This window comes from Aplysia californica, unplaced genomic scaffold (genome assembly GCF_000002075.1).
Source record: "Aplysia californica isolate F4 #8 unplaced genomic scaffold, AplCal3.0 scaffold00034, whole genome shotgun sequence".
Lineage (NCBI taxonomy): Eukaryota > Metazoa > Mollusca > Gastropoda > Aplysiida > Aplysiidae > Aplysia > Aplysia californica.
The window spans coordinates 1,826,185-1,843,316 of record NW_004797304.1 but is presented as its reverse complement, the minus strand read 5'-3'; the positions used below and the strand labels follow the sequence as shown (position 1 = coordinate 1,843,316).

The 17,132-nt window shown below is 41.4% G+C and overlaps 1 protein-coding gene across 1 annotated transcript; it reads right to left on the bottom strand.

Annotated features, from left to right (window-relative positions):
- Window positions 1–8,553: 8,553 nt before the first annotated feature.
- Window positions 8,554–17,131, bottom strand: LOC118479183 (nuclear pore complex protein Nup160-like). The gene is made up of 6 exons (XM_035973850.1): window positions 16,963–17,131; window positions 16,224–16,348; window positions 15,135–15,233; window positions 13,200–13,337; window positions 11,455–11,556; window positions 8,554–9,555 (listed from the first exon to the last, which is right to left on the bottom strand). Exons 1-6 carry the CDS (start codon window positions 17,129–17,131, stop codon window positions 9,469–9,471), a joined length of 720 nt encoding a protein of 239 aa, XP_035829743.1. The 3' UTR covers window positions 8,554–9,468.
- Window position 17,132: the final 1 nt, after the last annotated feature.

Sequence of the window (17,132 nt, the reverse complement as noted above, 5' to 3'; positions counted from 1 at the left end):
CCCTCCCTCCCTTTTTCTTTTTGCTCAAATGGCGAGCTTCATATGAACCGGAAATCCGTCAAAAGTGAAGATCTAGTCTAGGATTTCATTATGCAAATCTATGGACCCTACAGTTCAAGTTTCGTAACCTATAATATATTGTAGGCTCTACTGTTCAAGCAGACGACGGAAGTAGGTGCTGAACAATAATTGACACCGGTCGTTGTTGTTTACCGACTACTGAAATGTCAATCTTGTCAACTGAACCTGGTTGCTAATTAGTCACAGTAATTTCCTCCTTCGCCTGGAAACGCTTGTTTGGGGTTGGTGACATGTATCCGGGGTCATCTAGTCCTTGTGCGTAAGCAACATAGATCTAGTTATTTTTTAAAAAATTAGTAGCTTTTACGGACAAGCGGGCTAACCCAGATTTCGGGGATACCCAGAAAGGGAGTGCTTATTTAGGCCACACATGGCTTGAATAAAGTCAATCCCCTCACCTAACATTATCTAGGCTACCTGTGGCCTAAATAAGGTTCTCCCCAGAACATTATTTAGGCTGCATATATGCTCAAACCACCCTTTTCACGAAACTGAGTTCTTTCCACTTTCATAATGGTGCACCTTTCTCATTTAGTACAGTTTTGTCTCAGTGTACAACTTATAAATCATAATCATAATATAATGACAATTGGAAGAACAAAGCACAATACGAAAAATTTAGCTCAATCCCAATGATTTGAATGAGGGCCAGATTTTTCCTTCAAGGAGGGGCAAAAGCCAGGCTACAAATTTGGCACACTTTGGTCAAGTGAAAAGGTCAAATCCTCCGAATGGACTTCCGGGTCAAATTTGGTGTATAAAAAGATTGTACACCTGAGTCAAAGTTACAATATCTTTGCCTGAGTGGCACTCTCTCGTACTGTCTCGTAATTTTAGTACAATAGTTAAGTAGTAGCAAAGATTGCGTAGAGAATCCTTAGTAGTAGTAGGCGCTTTAGTGAACATGCACGCGGCAGGGCGAATCGGCCTTGATACACCGCGTAGACTTTTGTGATCGACCATAAAGCCTCGTGTTTTGATGGGTCTAAACAACTCAGTTTTGTTAATCGCACTGCCACATCTGACAGGCCTACATCTTTTTAAAAGGAAAAGAAAGATCATCAAAATGGTGGTCTTCGCGTGAAAATCGATTCCGTAGAACTGGAAATAATATGGCTTTCCGTAAAAAAGCCTAGATCAACAAAAGCCGAACCACCGAATCGACCGGTCAGTCAACAACCTGTGCACCCCGCTCTCCCCTGCACACTGTGATAACATGTTGCTTTGGCATCGTATTATTCAACTATTAATACATACTGTAATGGCGTTTGTGATGTACTCACTGACAAAACATAATGGATCCTCCTGATCCCTGCAATGATGAAGAGACCACAGGGTGGGATAGGTCTCGGGGACATGGCATGCCCAAACATGGACGTCTGCGGAGCGACACAAAGGATCCAGGACGTGACAAGCCGCTCGTCTGTGTGATTTTGGCTCAACAACGCTGCCAGGGTCAGACCACATTAAGTTGACCCCCACCCCACAGTCCGCCAGGAGACAGGTGGCGCGGAATGGACCCCAGTGGATCATGCCTTGACCACATGTAAAATGGAAGTCAGTCTCTGTTCAGCGCGTTGCCCCACTTATGTGAAGGACGAAACTTGTAGCTCAGAAATCTCAATGCCAGATGCACCGGACTGCTGGTAGACCAAAGACCTGGGTGGGAAGAAAATCCACAGGCTCCCCAGCAATTATGGCAAAGAAAAAAACAACAACTGACGAAACAATTCAGTTCTGTTTTTACTTTACCATACATTTGACTTTTGAATAGTGCAGGTGATAGCTAAATCTAGATTCCCTGTCTAGAATCTGTAGTAGTAGTAGTAGTAGGCTAGAAGCAGCCAGAGAGCCTACATCTGCTAGATCTATCGTATTGCTGTGTCTGTACATGCATAACCTCTTTGCTTTGTGCTTTGGAATTGAAATAAAACGAATTGCACAATTCTAGTTAATTTTAGATTCAGCATCTAACTATGTTTTCCAGAGTTAATAATAACTGGAGAGCTTCCATTGCAAATAGCCACCTCGTAAGGATTACATGGGTGTTCTGCCCTGGTCACGCAGGGGTGCACGGAAATGAACGTGCTGATGAACTTGCTGGCAAAGCAGCACCCAATGGCCGAATCATGCTCGACCCATCAATGGTGATCGCCAGATGCAAGGAGAGCCTTCACAACCAAGAGGAGTCAGACTCCCACACACTCAACACAATAAAAGGAAAGTGTGTGCGGGGCACAGCGAAAAAAAGTTTGCTCCGAGGAGTGGTCAGGCGTGTCTCAAACCAGCTCCTCATGGAGACAATTAGCGGGAAGACCCTGATGTGGACGCTGGAAAGGAGAGATGAGCAGCTATGGACATGTGCCGCCTGCTATGATTCTAGCTCTGGATCCAAGTAAATCCAAGTAAATAATAAAAAATCTCACCATAACAATCACTTTTACTTTTATCAGATACAACTTTTCCCCCCTAAAATCTGTTCTGCGCAAACTTACTAGATTCTAATAGAGAACAGAGGTTATGAGCATCTTCTCAGTCTTTCAGTAGGCCTACAAATTAATTTTATGTTATTATTTTCTGAATATTTTTACATTATCAAATTGTGTCATTTTCTTTGATAAGAATAGCATTAGCAGTGGACTTTTAAGACAGCGAGTCTGACTCAATTTTTTTTTAAATTGTGCTATTCAATGAAAATAGCTAATTGATAGTAACTGAAAGCAACATTTATCATGAATAGTGAAGAAAAATGTGTGAAAAAATAAGATAATGAGGTAGACTATAATTTGTGCCAAAAAATTGCAAGTGCAAGTGAAGATCATAGGAAGATTTTGTTATTTTCTGGTCATCTTTCCACGGGTTATTGAATGTTCCAGTGGGCCTACTACTATGTCTCTGAAGAGCATTTTGCTTGATTTTGTACTTGAAGGCATAAAATAGAGTTTCACACAAATGTATGCGCAATACTTTGAAAAAGAAGAATAAGGAGCTGCCTTATAGTCATTGGGTGTTTGTTTTTTTTAAACTGAATCCGTTTTACGTTGAGCAATAACAACAAGTTTTAAAATTTTAAGAATGACCATAAGATTAGGAAATTACTTCCTAGTTGGCTTACTCTTTAATAATCATGAGCAGTTAAGAAAAACAAAGAGAATGACGCAGGGTTTGTCTAAAATACTACCGTAACCAGGAAAGATTTTACCCATTTTGTCCGGTTATCCTGGCGGGTGATTTTTAAATGTTGCCTAAATAAGGTCACCCTTCCAGAAATCTTGACCTACCCCAAAAGTGGGCGTGGCCCTACCTATAGGGGAAGTTTGGTTTCATGGGTGTGTATATTTGTTCGGTTATAGTAAGGGAAAGCTCTCCTAGTCTTAGGGGCAAAAACTTTATCTTATATTTTCTAAAAAAAATAGCATTTTTCAGGATAGCCCCCTTGACCAATTATCCTGTCCCCGTAGAATTATGCAAATTTAGATGGCCAAATTATGCACACAAAAAATGCCAAATTATGCAAAAACTACGCAAGTTACCGTAACACCATTCACGACATGTTTTGCACTTTTTCAACACGAATTCTCATGATTTTCATGTTTTATGTGCAGAAAAATTTAAAACAGAATCCTATCAGATTCAGTAATATGTTGTGTATTTGGAAAGAAAACAATACAGATCCGTAACCCTCCCCCCCCCCCCCCCCCCAAAAAAAAAACACTAAAAAATAATATAATCTCTGTAATTTTCAGCTGTAGATCTAGATCTATAGGGGAAAGAAAAAAGTAAAAAAAAAAAAAAAGGACATCTGGACCTCTGATGCGGGCACATTACTAAAACCAGGGACTCCTGGCAAACATGAAACATCAGCAGAAATGAGAACAACAACTTTTGATGGATTGAAAAATTGAACATGTTCAAGGAACAAAATCCCAACCCACAACCAAGATCTTCTAACAAGGGAAATAACCAAACTTTCACTTAAATGACACTTATTACGGTGATTATTTCCCTTCAGTCACATGGCGAGGCGTTAATTAATGTTTTAGTGAATAAAAAAGGAAAAAACAGTGAAAAAATGCGGGGAATCCAAAATTATGCAAATGTTGCAGAATTACACGAACATACGCGGCCGCACAATCGCATAGTCCTACGGGGACAGATTATTATGTACTTCATGACACACCCATACCTTACTGCTCGGTTCTCTCTCTCTCTCTCTCTCTCTCTCTCTCTCTCTCTCTCTCTCTGTATCTCTCTCTCTCTCTCTCTCTCTGTATATATATATCTCTCTCTCTCTCTCTGTATCTCTCTCTCTATCTGTCTGTCTTCCTCTCCCTGTACCTCTATGTCTCATTATCTCCCAACCTCTCTATCCTTCCCTCTCACGACCCTGATTCTTTCTAGGCCGTGGCTTGTCCTCCGATCCCGGGTGGCTAGCCTGACGCTACTGGCCCATGGGGATTTCTGCGCATGATCCGGGCGAACGAATTCGGTCGATTACCCCCGCCTAGCCTGCGGCTTCTGGCCCGTGGAGATTTCTGTGTATTATGTTCCGTGTTCTGGCCCGCGGGGATTTCTGTGTTTTATGTTCCGTGTTCTGGCCCGCGGGGATTTCTGTGTTTTATGTTCCGTGTTCTGGCCCGCGGGATTTCTGTGTATTATGTTCCGTGTTCTGGCCCGCGGGATTTCTGTGTTTTATGTTCCGTGTTCTGGCCCGCGGGATTTCTGTGTATTATGTTCCGTGTTCTGGCCCGTGGAGATTTCTACATGCTTTACAAGAGTTTGGTTATTTTGGCTATTATGATTGGCCTACATAAGGTTTGGTTGGGGTTCGCGTTATTTAAGCTATTATATTACTGGCCATGTCATACATGTGACCTTTTCTTTAATAACATCACGACGCTGCATTTCTATTGTTAGTAACTTTGTCACCAACATTCCGATGAAAGATAATTAAATAATAAAGGGTGACAGATCTAGGAGATCTACAACAATCTAGTCAACTCACGAGGGAAACCTGGGAAGACGACAAAAATAGATGGCGGGAAAACGCCATCTAATCTATGATCTATTTTGGGCCAATCACAGCGGTGTGCTAGTTGTTCTCAATAGCTTCATGTCGCTCGGAAGGCTGCAAGGACGTGTTTACGCTACCTACTAATCTGCCCCCGTCGGATTATGCGATTGTGCAGCCGTGTTTTTTCGCATAATTCTGTAAAATTTGCATAATTTTTTATTCCCCGCGTTTTTTACCCCTTTTTTCACAAAATAATTACTTAACGCCTCGCCATGTGACTAAAGGGAAGTAATCAATGTAATAAGTCTCATTTAAGTGATAAGCTGGTTATTTCCCTTCCTAGAAGATCGTTAATGGTTTTGGGTTAGGGATTTTGTTCCTTGAGCATGTTCAGTTTTTCAATCCATCCAAATTTGCTGATGTTTCATGTTTGACAGGTCGGTGTCTCTGGTTTTAATGATGTGCCAGCATCAGAGGTACATATGTCCTTTTTTAAAAACATTTTTCTTTCCTCCATAGATCTCTATATCTACAGCTGAGAGTGACAGAGATTATATTTTTCGGTTGTTGTTTTTTTTTCTGACTGATGTGTTTTGTTTTCTTTCCAAATACACAACAAATTATTGATACTGATTTGTTCTGTTTTCAATTTGTCTGTACATAAAACATAAAAATTCTTATTGAAAAAGTGCAAAACATGTCGCGAATGGTATTAGTTTTACGGTAACTTGCATAATTGTGCTTTTTGGGGGCATAATTTGGCCTTCTAAATTTGCATAATTCTTCGGGGACAGACTAATATGTGGTGCCCACTATGGATGGGATCGGCCGACTCGATCGCCTGAACCTGCAAACAAGCAAGATCCAGCCGTAGTGAGCACACCGTATAAATGTATAACACTAAGACTAGATCTAGGAGACCCGCTCCGGGTGGGCAGAATTTTTAAATACTAACCACCCGAGGTCGCAGAAATCCCCACGGGATGCAAACTGGGCCCAAAAATGTGAAATTATGCGATTCTGTTAATTTTTACAAAGAATAATAAAGGAAAATAATCAGAAATTATGCAAAAAATGATCAAATTTTGCTAAATTATGCGGGGTGTAGAAAACCACGAGGACAGCTCTCTCTACTCTTCTCTCTCTCTCCGTCTCCCTCTTTCCACCTTTCTTCCTGCCTCTCCCTCTATATAAACATATCTCCAACCCCCCTCAAAAGATACAATCGTGCGCTCATATGACCTTATGCAGTTGCAAGCGCTGTAAAACACTTACATGTACCACAAAAACAAAACAAAAAGGATAAAACTTAAGAACCATCTACATTATACATAGCTGTATGGTATTACATTGTACTTGGATTTGGATCCAGAGCTAGAATTATAGCAGGCGGCACATGTCCATAGCTGCTCATCTCTCCTTTCCAGCGTCCACCCCAGGGTCTTCCTGCTAATTGTTTCCATGAGGAGCAGAGGAGCTGGTTTGAGACACGTCTGACTACTCCTCGGAGCAAACCTTTTTAGCTGTATGGTGTTCAGTTAGGCACCTCACTGTCACACACAGAAGACCCGAGTTCCATTCCCGTGAGGAGAATCTGTGGCAGATATCGGTGATCATGGTTCTCCTTTCATTCATTCCTTTGCTCAGATGCTCTTAAAAAAGCTACGTTTCCCTGATCTTTCTCCGTTACCCATTTGTATAGGTTCTTCACTAAGTAGGTTGCTCTGGGCCTGCCCCTGCCTCGCTTTCCCTCAATTTTGCCAGTGAGAGCTAGATGTTCATGACCCCTATACATGTATCTATTCAATTCAGGTGTCCCCAAAACTACATTTGTCGTTTCCTGATTGTTTTTAACAGTGGGCTTCATTAAGCACCACCTCATTTTATTTCTTTTCCTTCCACAATATTCTCAGCCGTCTCCTTAAAAAGCACATTTCTGTTGCTTCTATTTCGTGGCATTGGTGGCCTAGTGGTTAGGCTCTCGGACTCGCAACCGTAAGGTCGTGGGTTCAAATCCCGTCAGGGACCTGACATTGTGTCCTTGGGAAAGGCACTTTGCACAAATTTTCCTCACTTCACCCAGGTGGGAATGGGCACCCGGCTATAGACAGTGAACGATCTTGTCAGTTTGAGCGCGTGAAATCTGCAGCTTGCACTGTATGCTTCCGCGGAAGCCGAGAATGTTCCTGAATGTTCTCAGAGGGTCTGCCAGGGTAATAATAGTTGTAAAGCGCATATAGCATGCTCTTGAACATGGATATGCGTCATATAAATGCAATTATTATCATTATTATTATTTTATTTTCACTGTCAGTCTTTTTGCTGAGGTGAAGTCTTCTCTACCACAGCCTGGGTTGTCCTTAACACAGGCAGGGTGGAACTCTGCCCCATAGAGTTATCTCCCTTTATACCCATAGTGCCTATAGTGTACATCTCTGCTCTGCCCCTACAAGACCTATTGTGTTGATGAGGGCGCGAAAACAACGATTAATAAAGCAAAAAATAAATTTAGTTTTAGTAGAGGTTTTACGGCGCTTGCAACTGCATAAGGTCATATGAGCGCCAGAAGATTAGAGGTGTTACAAGAGAGTAAGAAACACAAAAAAAGGAGGGAAGATAAAGACAATAGACGTTTGATAGGAAAGAAGAAGCAAACCACACGAGAGCACCCGTCAACCACCATCACAGACAATCAGGGAACATCCTCTCGCATTCTGACAGACAATAAAACGAACTCAAAGCAAGATGAACAAATACAAAATATCCATTTTAATGACCAAAACACCCCCCCCCCCCCCCCAACACAAAACACAATCTGTGTGAACATACGTACATACGGCTGGTATCATACATACATATATATATACAACGTACCACTATATCCATTCATCAGACCATCTTCCACTTGCTACATCCAAAACTTTTAACCCATCACTCCCCACCCACCCTTCCCCATTTCCTTCCCGTTCCATTTTCCTTTTGCATTTTTATTAATTTTATGATGAAGTTTGAACTTGATGAAAAAAACACATAAAAAACAAACAAACATAACAAAACAAAAAACAAAACAAATTCCACGATAAAGAAAAAACAACAACAAAAACTACACAAAACAAAATCTGTGTGAACATAGGTATGGCTGGCAGTATTCATATATTATATACAACGTACAACTGTAGATCCATTCATACGGCCGTCTTCCACACATCTCTACTCAATAGGTCTACATCCAACATTTTGAACCCATCCTCGCACCACAGTCCAGCGCGATACCAACCGAGCTAACGGAGCGTCTGCGTACACTGCGACAGCAACAACAGAAGAGTAAATGACAGACACAAATCCCTCAGAAACCACAACATCATTTGTGCGGCATGCTGACAAAATGAGTTACTTCTCGCAATCCACAAAATATGGAGATATTTGCCAAAAATTAACACTAGGGTCTAATTTGTAGATTTTTTTTTATCGATGCCATATTCTTTAAGTATAACATGCCTTTTATTATTTCATACTTATGAACTGTAAAAACTTCACCTGGTGTTTAACTCTATATCTCCGGCAAGCTGCCCCCAGCGGCTCGCGGTTGGAACCACTGTGCCTGTGAGTCGCTGACAGCGGCTCGGGCACATTCCTTTACGACAACTTCAACATCAAATTACTTACTGCGAAAACAGGTCTCTTATACCTGAAGTTCATTCATAAGATGAAGAACTATCAAAATATGTTTGCTAGTTTCGATTTTATGACCCATTTAATGAAGTTTTTGTCATTTTTAGATATAGCACCAAAAAATGGCCCCGGCGTAGTGGGTTCACCCCCTTCGGAGATAAAGAGTTAATCAGAGTTATTATGGCATAATTACAAATTACTCAATCATGACAGTATGTCATGCTTAACCCTGTCAAACCTTACGCCCTGAACCTAACTTCCCTCAATACCTGGCCTCCTGATCAAAAGTGTGCAGAAAGTGGTTAATACGAGAATCAAACAAAGGAAACTTGGTAGAAATACAGATATCTACAAGAGGCCTACTTTTGAGCTAATGCCAATACTGGGATAGGTTTTCATGCACTACTCGCGTGGTAAACAGTTAAAAAACATGACACGACCTCCCAATTACCGCTGTACCGGGAATCCCGCAGAGTTGAAGTTTGGAGTATTCCTGGGAATTCTGTGTGACAGGGTTAAGCCAAACTGTTCTCAACATTTTTCTCAGAACAGCCCCGGGGAGACTTACTTAAATCCTTTGTTCTATCTGACCCCTTCAGAGCCACAGAGGCCTGCGAGAAACCAAAATGTTGAACCTGAAAACAAACAAACAACCAACCAACAACATTCCAACATTCTTTCAGATTTCATCTCGGCGTTTCTCAGTACGCAGCTGCTCTCAATTCCTGGTGCATTTCGTACGACTTCTCTTGATACGTCTGCAACTTTTGTTTCAGTGTCTGATACATCTGAAATAAAAGAGGGATCAAAAGAAAAAAAAAGGCATTCATTAATCCCATCATTCAAATGCTATTCTAACTGACAACCACTTTAACTTTAACATCTTTTTTTATAGTAGAGGGTTTTACGGCACTCGCAACTGCATAAGGTCATATGAGCGCCAAGGGGTGGGTGTCAACAGAGAAGTCTTTACAGGGAATGAGACTGCTCACCTCTCTAGCTTCAACAGCACAAAGTCTGCTTCGACTATCAAGGCACCTCGGAAATAGCAGGTCACAAGAGTGTGACAAACATACAAAAGAAGTAAAAGAAAATGGCAATAGTAAGGATTAGGAAAGAAAAAGCAGCACTTCCCTGTTGTAGATCAGGCACAGTTATGAGCGTGACATGAATCAGCCCGTTAACAATTCTACTGTGCTTGAACGAGAAATGTCCCCCCTTTTGGGAAAGGCCTAAAGACACTTCAGTCAGTGGCACCGCCCCGGGGCGAACACCTCTTATCTCTGCCATTACGGAACACATCACAAACGAAACAGTGCGAGCAACCATCGCCACGCATATGAAACATTTTGAAGTCCTGCTCTCTCTCTCTCTCTCTCGTGGTTTAGAAAGAGATACCTATGAGGTTTGCCTCTCATTCACTAGGTCCTGGGTTTCAAACCTGACGACGGACAAATTTTCTACTATAAAACCGTCTCCTCTCACCTCTTTCTATGATCTCTAGTCATGTTCTGTCATTTTGCTTTCAGGGTTCCTGCCATTAACTTCCATTTAAATTCTAGATTTCAAGGAGAAATCTTTAAAATTCAAGGAGAACTGGTCAAGAAATTCTAGCCGAAAGCCTATTTCCGACAGGCCTACACTTTTTCAGAAAGGAATCGTAGTTTCGATTTTCAGACAAAAATTTTGTTCACGTCCGATCCAGCGAAATTCAAGGAGTTTTCAAGGAGGTTCCTCAAATTCATTATCGTTATACAATAGAACATGGCAATAGCGGGACTTTTAGTTCCAGAAGGAAAACCCCGCTGTAGGCAAGTTTCTGCTAAAGGAATGTAAAGGGGAATTACTGAAAAATCACACACTACACGCTCTCCTCTTCTTTTACTGTCTTTTTGGCCTAGCCTAGGCCTAAGGCTATGGCACATCACTTTCGGAGTGGCCCATGTAACGCGTTTCTCCGCACCATCTCTCTCTGCCACTTGCCCCACCTCACTCATCACTGGACTGGCCAATCACAACACCGCAACCGCAGACTGCCTGTTTAGAGCCCCCTACAGGCCTACAGCCCCCCCAAACCCCTTTTTTCCCCCCCAGCTAAAGCTCGCTCGATCTCTCCCGCTGTATCCAAGCTGAAGCCCTTCCTTGCCCCGTTATACCCGAGCACAGGTAATAGACTTTACATAGACCAAAAAAAAAGGGGGGGATTCCGGTAAGGTCCCGCTGTAGGGATGGTCCCGCTGTTTTTTAGTTTTAGTTAGAGTTTTACCGCACTTGCAACACAATAAGGTCATATAAGTGCCGAAGATTAGAGGAGTTACAAAAGAGTAACAAACACAAAAAAGAAGGAGCGATAGAGACAATAAATTTTTTATAGGAAAGAAGGAGCAAACCACACCAGAGCACTCGCCAACCCGCTGTAGCGGGTGCTGCTATAGTCATGTTCTACTGTAGTAAATCTTTATTTTAGTAGAAGTTTTACCACGTTCGCAACTGCATAAGGTCATATGAGCGCCAGAAGATCAGAGGTGTTACAAGAGCAACAAACATAAAAAAGAAGAAGGAGAGATAAGGACGATAGATGTTTGATAGGAAAGAAGGAGCAAACCAAACCAGAGCACCCGCCAACCGCTCACGTAGTAAAGATGACCCCTGACCCCCCCTCCACCCCTCCCTTCCCCAGCACTCACCTTACTGTACGTTGGGTTCTCTTCCTCGCCCAGCACAGCCAACAGTTGGTCGATACACGTGTACGGCAGCCACACTTTCAATGGCGCAGGAGAGCTCAACCCCTGGAAAGTTCAGTTGTGTTTTAATTTAAAAAATACGAGTTGTTTTTTGTTGTTAGTTTCGGTGGTTTTAAACTCTTTGTGCGGTGAATTATTTCTGAACTCCATAGTCGCTCGATGGCAAATTATTACTTTTGCTTTGCTAAACTGACACGAGGCAATGTCAGAAATACAGTCATAAAATATATAACACATCCCACGAAAGCTAGAAACTTGTATCAAACATCATAATACATGTTTTTTTTGTTTTTTTGCGTAAAGAGAATCACATCAACACACAACGGTCATATAGTGCATGGAAGAAGCAAGACACACAGAGTTTTTAGTTTTAGTAAGAGTTTTATGGCACTTGCAACAAAATAAGGTCATATAAGTGCCGAAGATTAGAGGTCTTACAAGAGAGTAACAAACACAAAAAAGAATGAGGAGAGATCAGGACAATAGATATTTGATAGGAAAGAAGGAGCAAACTACACCGGAGCACCCACCAATCGCCCTCACATAAAATGATGTAAGATAAAAATTTAAAAACTAAAACAGACCCAAAAAGTATCATTTTACGCACAGGTATATGTTTGCAAATAAGTTTAGGAAACCCAAAACATTAAAAACAAAGAAAAACAAAAAAAGCAATTTTGCGAACCTTCAAGTCACAATTATTTTGTAAAACTCACTTTGTATGTCATAAGACATCTTCAAAAAACCCCCCCAAAAAACATAACAAGATATTGCAAACTTTCAAATGACAATTACTCAATTAAAACTCCTTTTGTATGTCGTAAGACATCTTTTTGCTTTAGTAGAGGTTTTACAGCGCTTGCAACGGCATACGAGACATCTTTAGAAAAAACCCAACAAAACAAAACAAGTGATATTGCAAACCTTCGAGTCACAATAATTTCCGCAAAACTCATTTTTTACGTCGCAAGACATCTTTAAAAAAACAAACCCAACAAAACAAGCCATATTACAAACTTTCAAGTCAAAATTAATTAAATATAACTCATTTTGTAAGTCGTAAGACATCTTTTTGTTTTAGTAGAGGTTTTATGGCGCTCGCTACTGCATAAGAAACATCTTTCGAAAAAAAAAATCAAAAATCAAAAAGAAAACAAGCTATATTGCAAACCATCGAGTCACAATTAATTAAGTAAAACTTCCTTTGTACACCGTAAGACATCTTTTAGTTTTAGTAGGAGTTTTACGGCACTTGCAATACAATAAGGTCATATAAGTATTAAGTGCCAAAGATTAGAGGTGTTACAAGAGAGTAACAACAAACACAAAAAAGGAGGGGAGATAGAGACGACAGATTTTTCATAGGAAAGAAAGAGCAAACCACACCACTGCACCCGCCAACCACCCACTAAGGCATCTTTCGAAAAAAAACCAACTCCAAACAAAACAAGCTATCTTGTGATCTTTCGAGTCACAATTATTATTAACTAAGTAGACTCATTTTGTATATCATAAGACAAATTTCAAAAAAATATTTTTTTAACCCAGCAAAACAAATCCTAAAGAGTACAAAACAAGCTATCTTGCAAACCTTCGAGTCACAATTACTTAAGTAAAACTCATTTTGTACGTCGTAAGACATCTTTCGTAAAATAAACCACAAAACCCCCCCCAGCTATGTTGCGAACCTTCAAGGCAAAGGCGGGTACGTCGATGCCCACGAGAGAGTCGGTGACGGCCTCCAGATACTCCACGACCAGGGAGACGGCCTGTGAGATGAGGTCAAAGGCCAGGTACACTCGCAGGAGAGAGGCCACATCCAGAGTCTGTGGAGATAGAGCACACGAGTCACGACCTAAGAACAGTGCTTCCAACAGCTGAAGCTGAAAAGTAAGGAAATTTCTGCCGGGAGTCTGCCGAGCAACCCACAATGAATGCACGTGACATAACGGAATAATGAATGGCCGACTGCAGGAAATGCGCAATCTGGCAGGTTTCTATAACATTAACTTATTGCCTTGAGAATTGCTGTAAATATCCGTAACTAGCTTGTTAGTGGCCAGATGTCACTAAATCTTTAATAACATAACTTAAAGTACAAGACATTCGATGTGCCATGTATTATTATATAGGCATATGATCTAGACCTATGAGGTAAAATTGACTGATTAAGTATTGTACGTATTGTCGCAATACCTATCTATCTATCTATCCATCAATCCATCCATCCATACATCTATCTATCCATCAATACATCCATCCATCCATCTATCTATCCAACAAACTATCTATACATCCATCTTATACAAGACGATACGAAAGCAAGTTCAGATCCATTACTACAGAATTTCGGCAATCCTGCGCTGTTGCAGTTTTTAACGGAGGGAGTTGATCATGACGGAGGAACAAGTACGGAACTGGCAGAAAGTACGGATTTCTGTAAAAATTATGGATGTACGGAAGCACTGTAAGAATTACAAAGTTCTATCTGACATTTTTTCCAGTTTTGAGTTACTAAAACCATGAGGTCAGAAACCAGTTCCTCTTTGAAAATCGAAAGATTAATTCGTCATTGTTATCAAGACATTCAAAGAACTGCATTAAAAAAAAGCTTTTAGTTTTAGTAAGTGTTTAACGGCACTTGTAACACAATAAGGTCATAGAGGTGCCGAAGATTAGAGGTGTTACAAGCGAGGAACAAACACAAAAAAGAAGGAGGGGAGATAAGGACGATACATGTTTGAAAGGAAAGAAGGAGCAAAGTTCTATCTGACAAACAGCAATGGTATGGACACATCACCCGTTCATCCGGCCTTCATACCTCTGTACTAGTAGCAACAAATCTGTTTTATTTCTCCTTCAGTGAATAAAAGAACAAGAGATCATGACATTTTAGAGCTTTTAGCAAGTTACTGTGACAACTTTTCCCAATTACGAACAAACCAGTTTCATAAAGAAATATAAACCAATGTACAAAAGTTTTTAAAATGCACAGAAAATTAAGGTAGCCAACCCAGATCTGGCACTGATACCTAGGGTAATTTGCCATTTACCCCCCCAAAAAAAAGAAAAAAAAGAAAAAAAAAGAAGTTTCATCAGATATCTCGATTCTAGATATAATGTTTCACATGATCGTCGGTCGTGGCAAGCTGGAAAATAATAAACGGGGGTGTGTGTGTGTGTGTGTGTGTGTGTGTGTGTGTATGGAATAAGGAGCGGGTTGGGGGTGTGCGCAAAAAAACCTGAAAATTAATTGGCTGGGGGTGGGGGGGGGGGGGGGTGTGAGTGTGTGTGTGTGTGTGTGTGTAAGGACGCCTATTGGATACCTTAGAGTATACCAGCACTGGTGGACCAATCGTTATTTTTTGGGGGTTTTAGTAGAGATTTTACGGCGCTCGCAACAGCATAAGGTCATATGAGCGCCAGAAGATTAGAGGTGTTGTAGGAGAGTAACAAACATAAAAAAGAAGAAGGGGAGATAAGGACGACAGATGTCAAAAGTACACGTAGACTAGACTAGGGAGTGCACATCAACAGTACATGTTGACTGGACCAGACCAGCACTGTGGACCTACCTCAAAAGAGTGTACAACAACAGTACATGTACACTAGACAGGACCTACCTTAAAGGAGTGCACCAGCCAAGTGGGCAGGTGGAAGCTCTGTGACAGCAAGGTGTGGGCCACACACTTGTGACAGCTGCTGCTACCGTCTTCCAGGAGCTGGGGGTGAGATGAGGTGAGACGGGGGGGAAGGTGAAATAAAAGGAAAAAAGATAAGTACGATAAGATGAGATAAAATAGGAAATACAAAGATGATATAAGACATGAGATAAGGTAAACTGAGATAAAATAAGAAGAGATATAAGTTAGGACGAGATTAATTGAGATAATATAAGATGAGATAAGATAAAATATGCGTGTCGTAATGCGGTGGAATCGGGCATTCGTCAAGTTTTGGGCATATCGAGATGTTCCAATTACCTCAAAGCTTATTCATTTGCCTTGCAATTAGCGAAATCAATACACATCTATCTTGAATAGAAATTAAAATCTTTTTTTTAAAAACCACAATTCTTTACGAATTTTGCTGCAAAACCTGAATGTATACGGAGAGAATGAGAGAGGAATGAGGCAAAAAACTTAAAGGTGCACGCAGAAAGTGAGTGAGTGGGAGCTTGGCAGGTGCCCTGGTGTGGTTTGCTCCTTCTGTCCTATCAAACATCTATCGTCCTAATCTCTCCTCCTCCTTTTCACTGCACGTTACTCTCCTCTCTTGTAGCACACCTACATCTGCGGCACTCATAGGATTATTTAAAAAATTTTGTGCCCTAAGTTTAATCCTGCGCGGCAGCAAATTTCAAAGTGATTTTGCGTCACAGCGCATCTCCCCCAAATCTGAACGTGATCGCACGAAAAATATCAAACAGCGCTTGATTTCTCGACCGAGTCTTCAAATCATTGTCCAAAGTTTGTACAATTTTGTGGTTACACCTGATCTCTAGAACATCCAGTTTTTGTACAATTTATCGTTACGTGTAACCGGGCCATAAGTAAGTGAGTGATAGAGTGAGTGAGTGAGTGAGTGAGTGAGTGAGCTAGCGATTGAGCGAGTGAGTGAAAGAGTGAGAGAGCGAGCGAGTGAGTGAGTGATTGAGTGATTGAGTGAGTGAGTGAGTGAGCGAGCGAGCAAGCAAGCAACACGACATTCACCTGCAGGTAGCGATGCAGCAGTCTCCAGGCCTGGTCGGGCGGACTGCTCTCGCTGGCACCGCACGGAGGAATCACGTTCTCGTGGAGCCAGCGCCAGGAGCCCATACTGGGGTCAGGGTCTTTCACTGTCCGGGGGGAATAAAAAAGCTGTAGCACTTCGTGGGGGTAGAATTGTGACTAATAATAATAATAATAATAATAAAAAAAACTAATATTAATTATAATAATAATAACAATAATAAAAAAAACTAATATTAATTAAAATAAAATTAAAAAAAAAAAAAGCTCAGTGTGCATTACATTCAAAAACATATATCACATTTTAAAATCACCTGACAGGTGTATATGTAGAACATAACACACACTTGCATGCCCATTGCACATACATACACACACACACACTTGCATGCCCATTGCACATACACACACACACACACTTGCATGCCCATTGCACACACACACACACACACACACACACACTTGCATGCCCATTGCACATACATACACACACACACACTTGCATGCCCATTGCACATACACACACACACACACTTGCATGCCCATTGCACATACATACACACACACTTGCATGTCCATTGCACATACATACACACATACTTGCATGCACACACACACACACACACTTGCAGGCACACACACATACACACACAAACATCATCATCATATCCATGAAACCGCCACCACCTGTGTACGCGGTGAAATAGACCCAGCGACCGACCTGTCAGTTTGCTGTAGACACTGGAGGACAGGGAGAAGGTGACGCAGCGTAGCGCCAGGCTGGACAGTAGCGGCTCGGGGGACAGCGAGAAGGCGTGGATGAGCGAGATGGCCAGGTCGTAGAGGCCGGCCGCACACAGCAGTGTCAGGATCTCCTCCGGGGATGGCATT

Coding starts and splice junctions, on each gene's coding strand:
- LOC118479183 (XM_035973850.1), bottom strand. CDS start 17,131: ATGCCATCCCCGGAGGAGATCCTGACACTGCTGTGTGCGGCCGGCCTC. Junction 15,234..16,223: donor TGCTGCATCGCTACCTGCAG/GTGAATGTCGTG, acceptor TCTCACCCCCAG/CTCCTGGAAGACGGTAGCAG. Junction 13,338..15,134: donor GGCTGGTGCACTCCTTTAAG/GTAGGTCCTGTC, acceptor CTATCTCCACAG/ACTCTGGATGTGGCCTCTCT.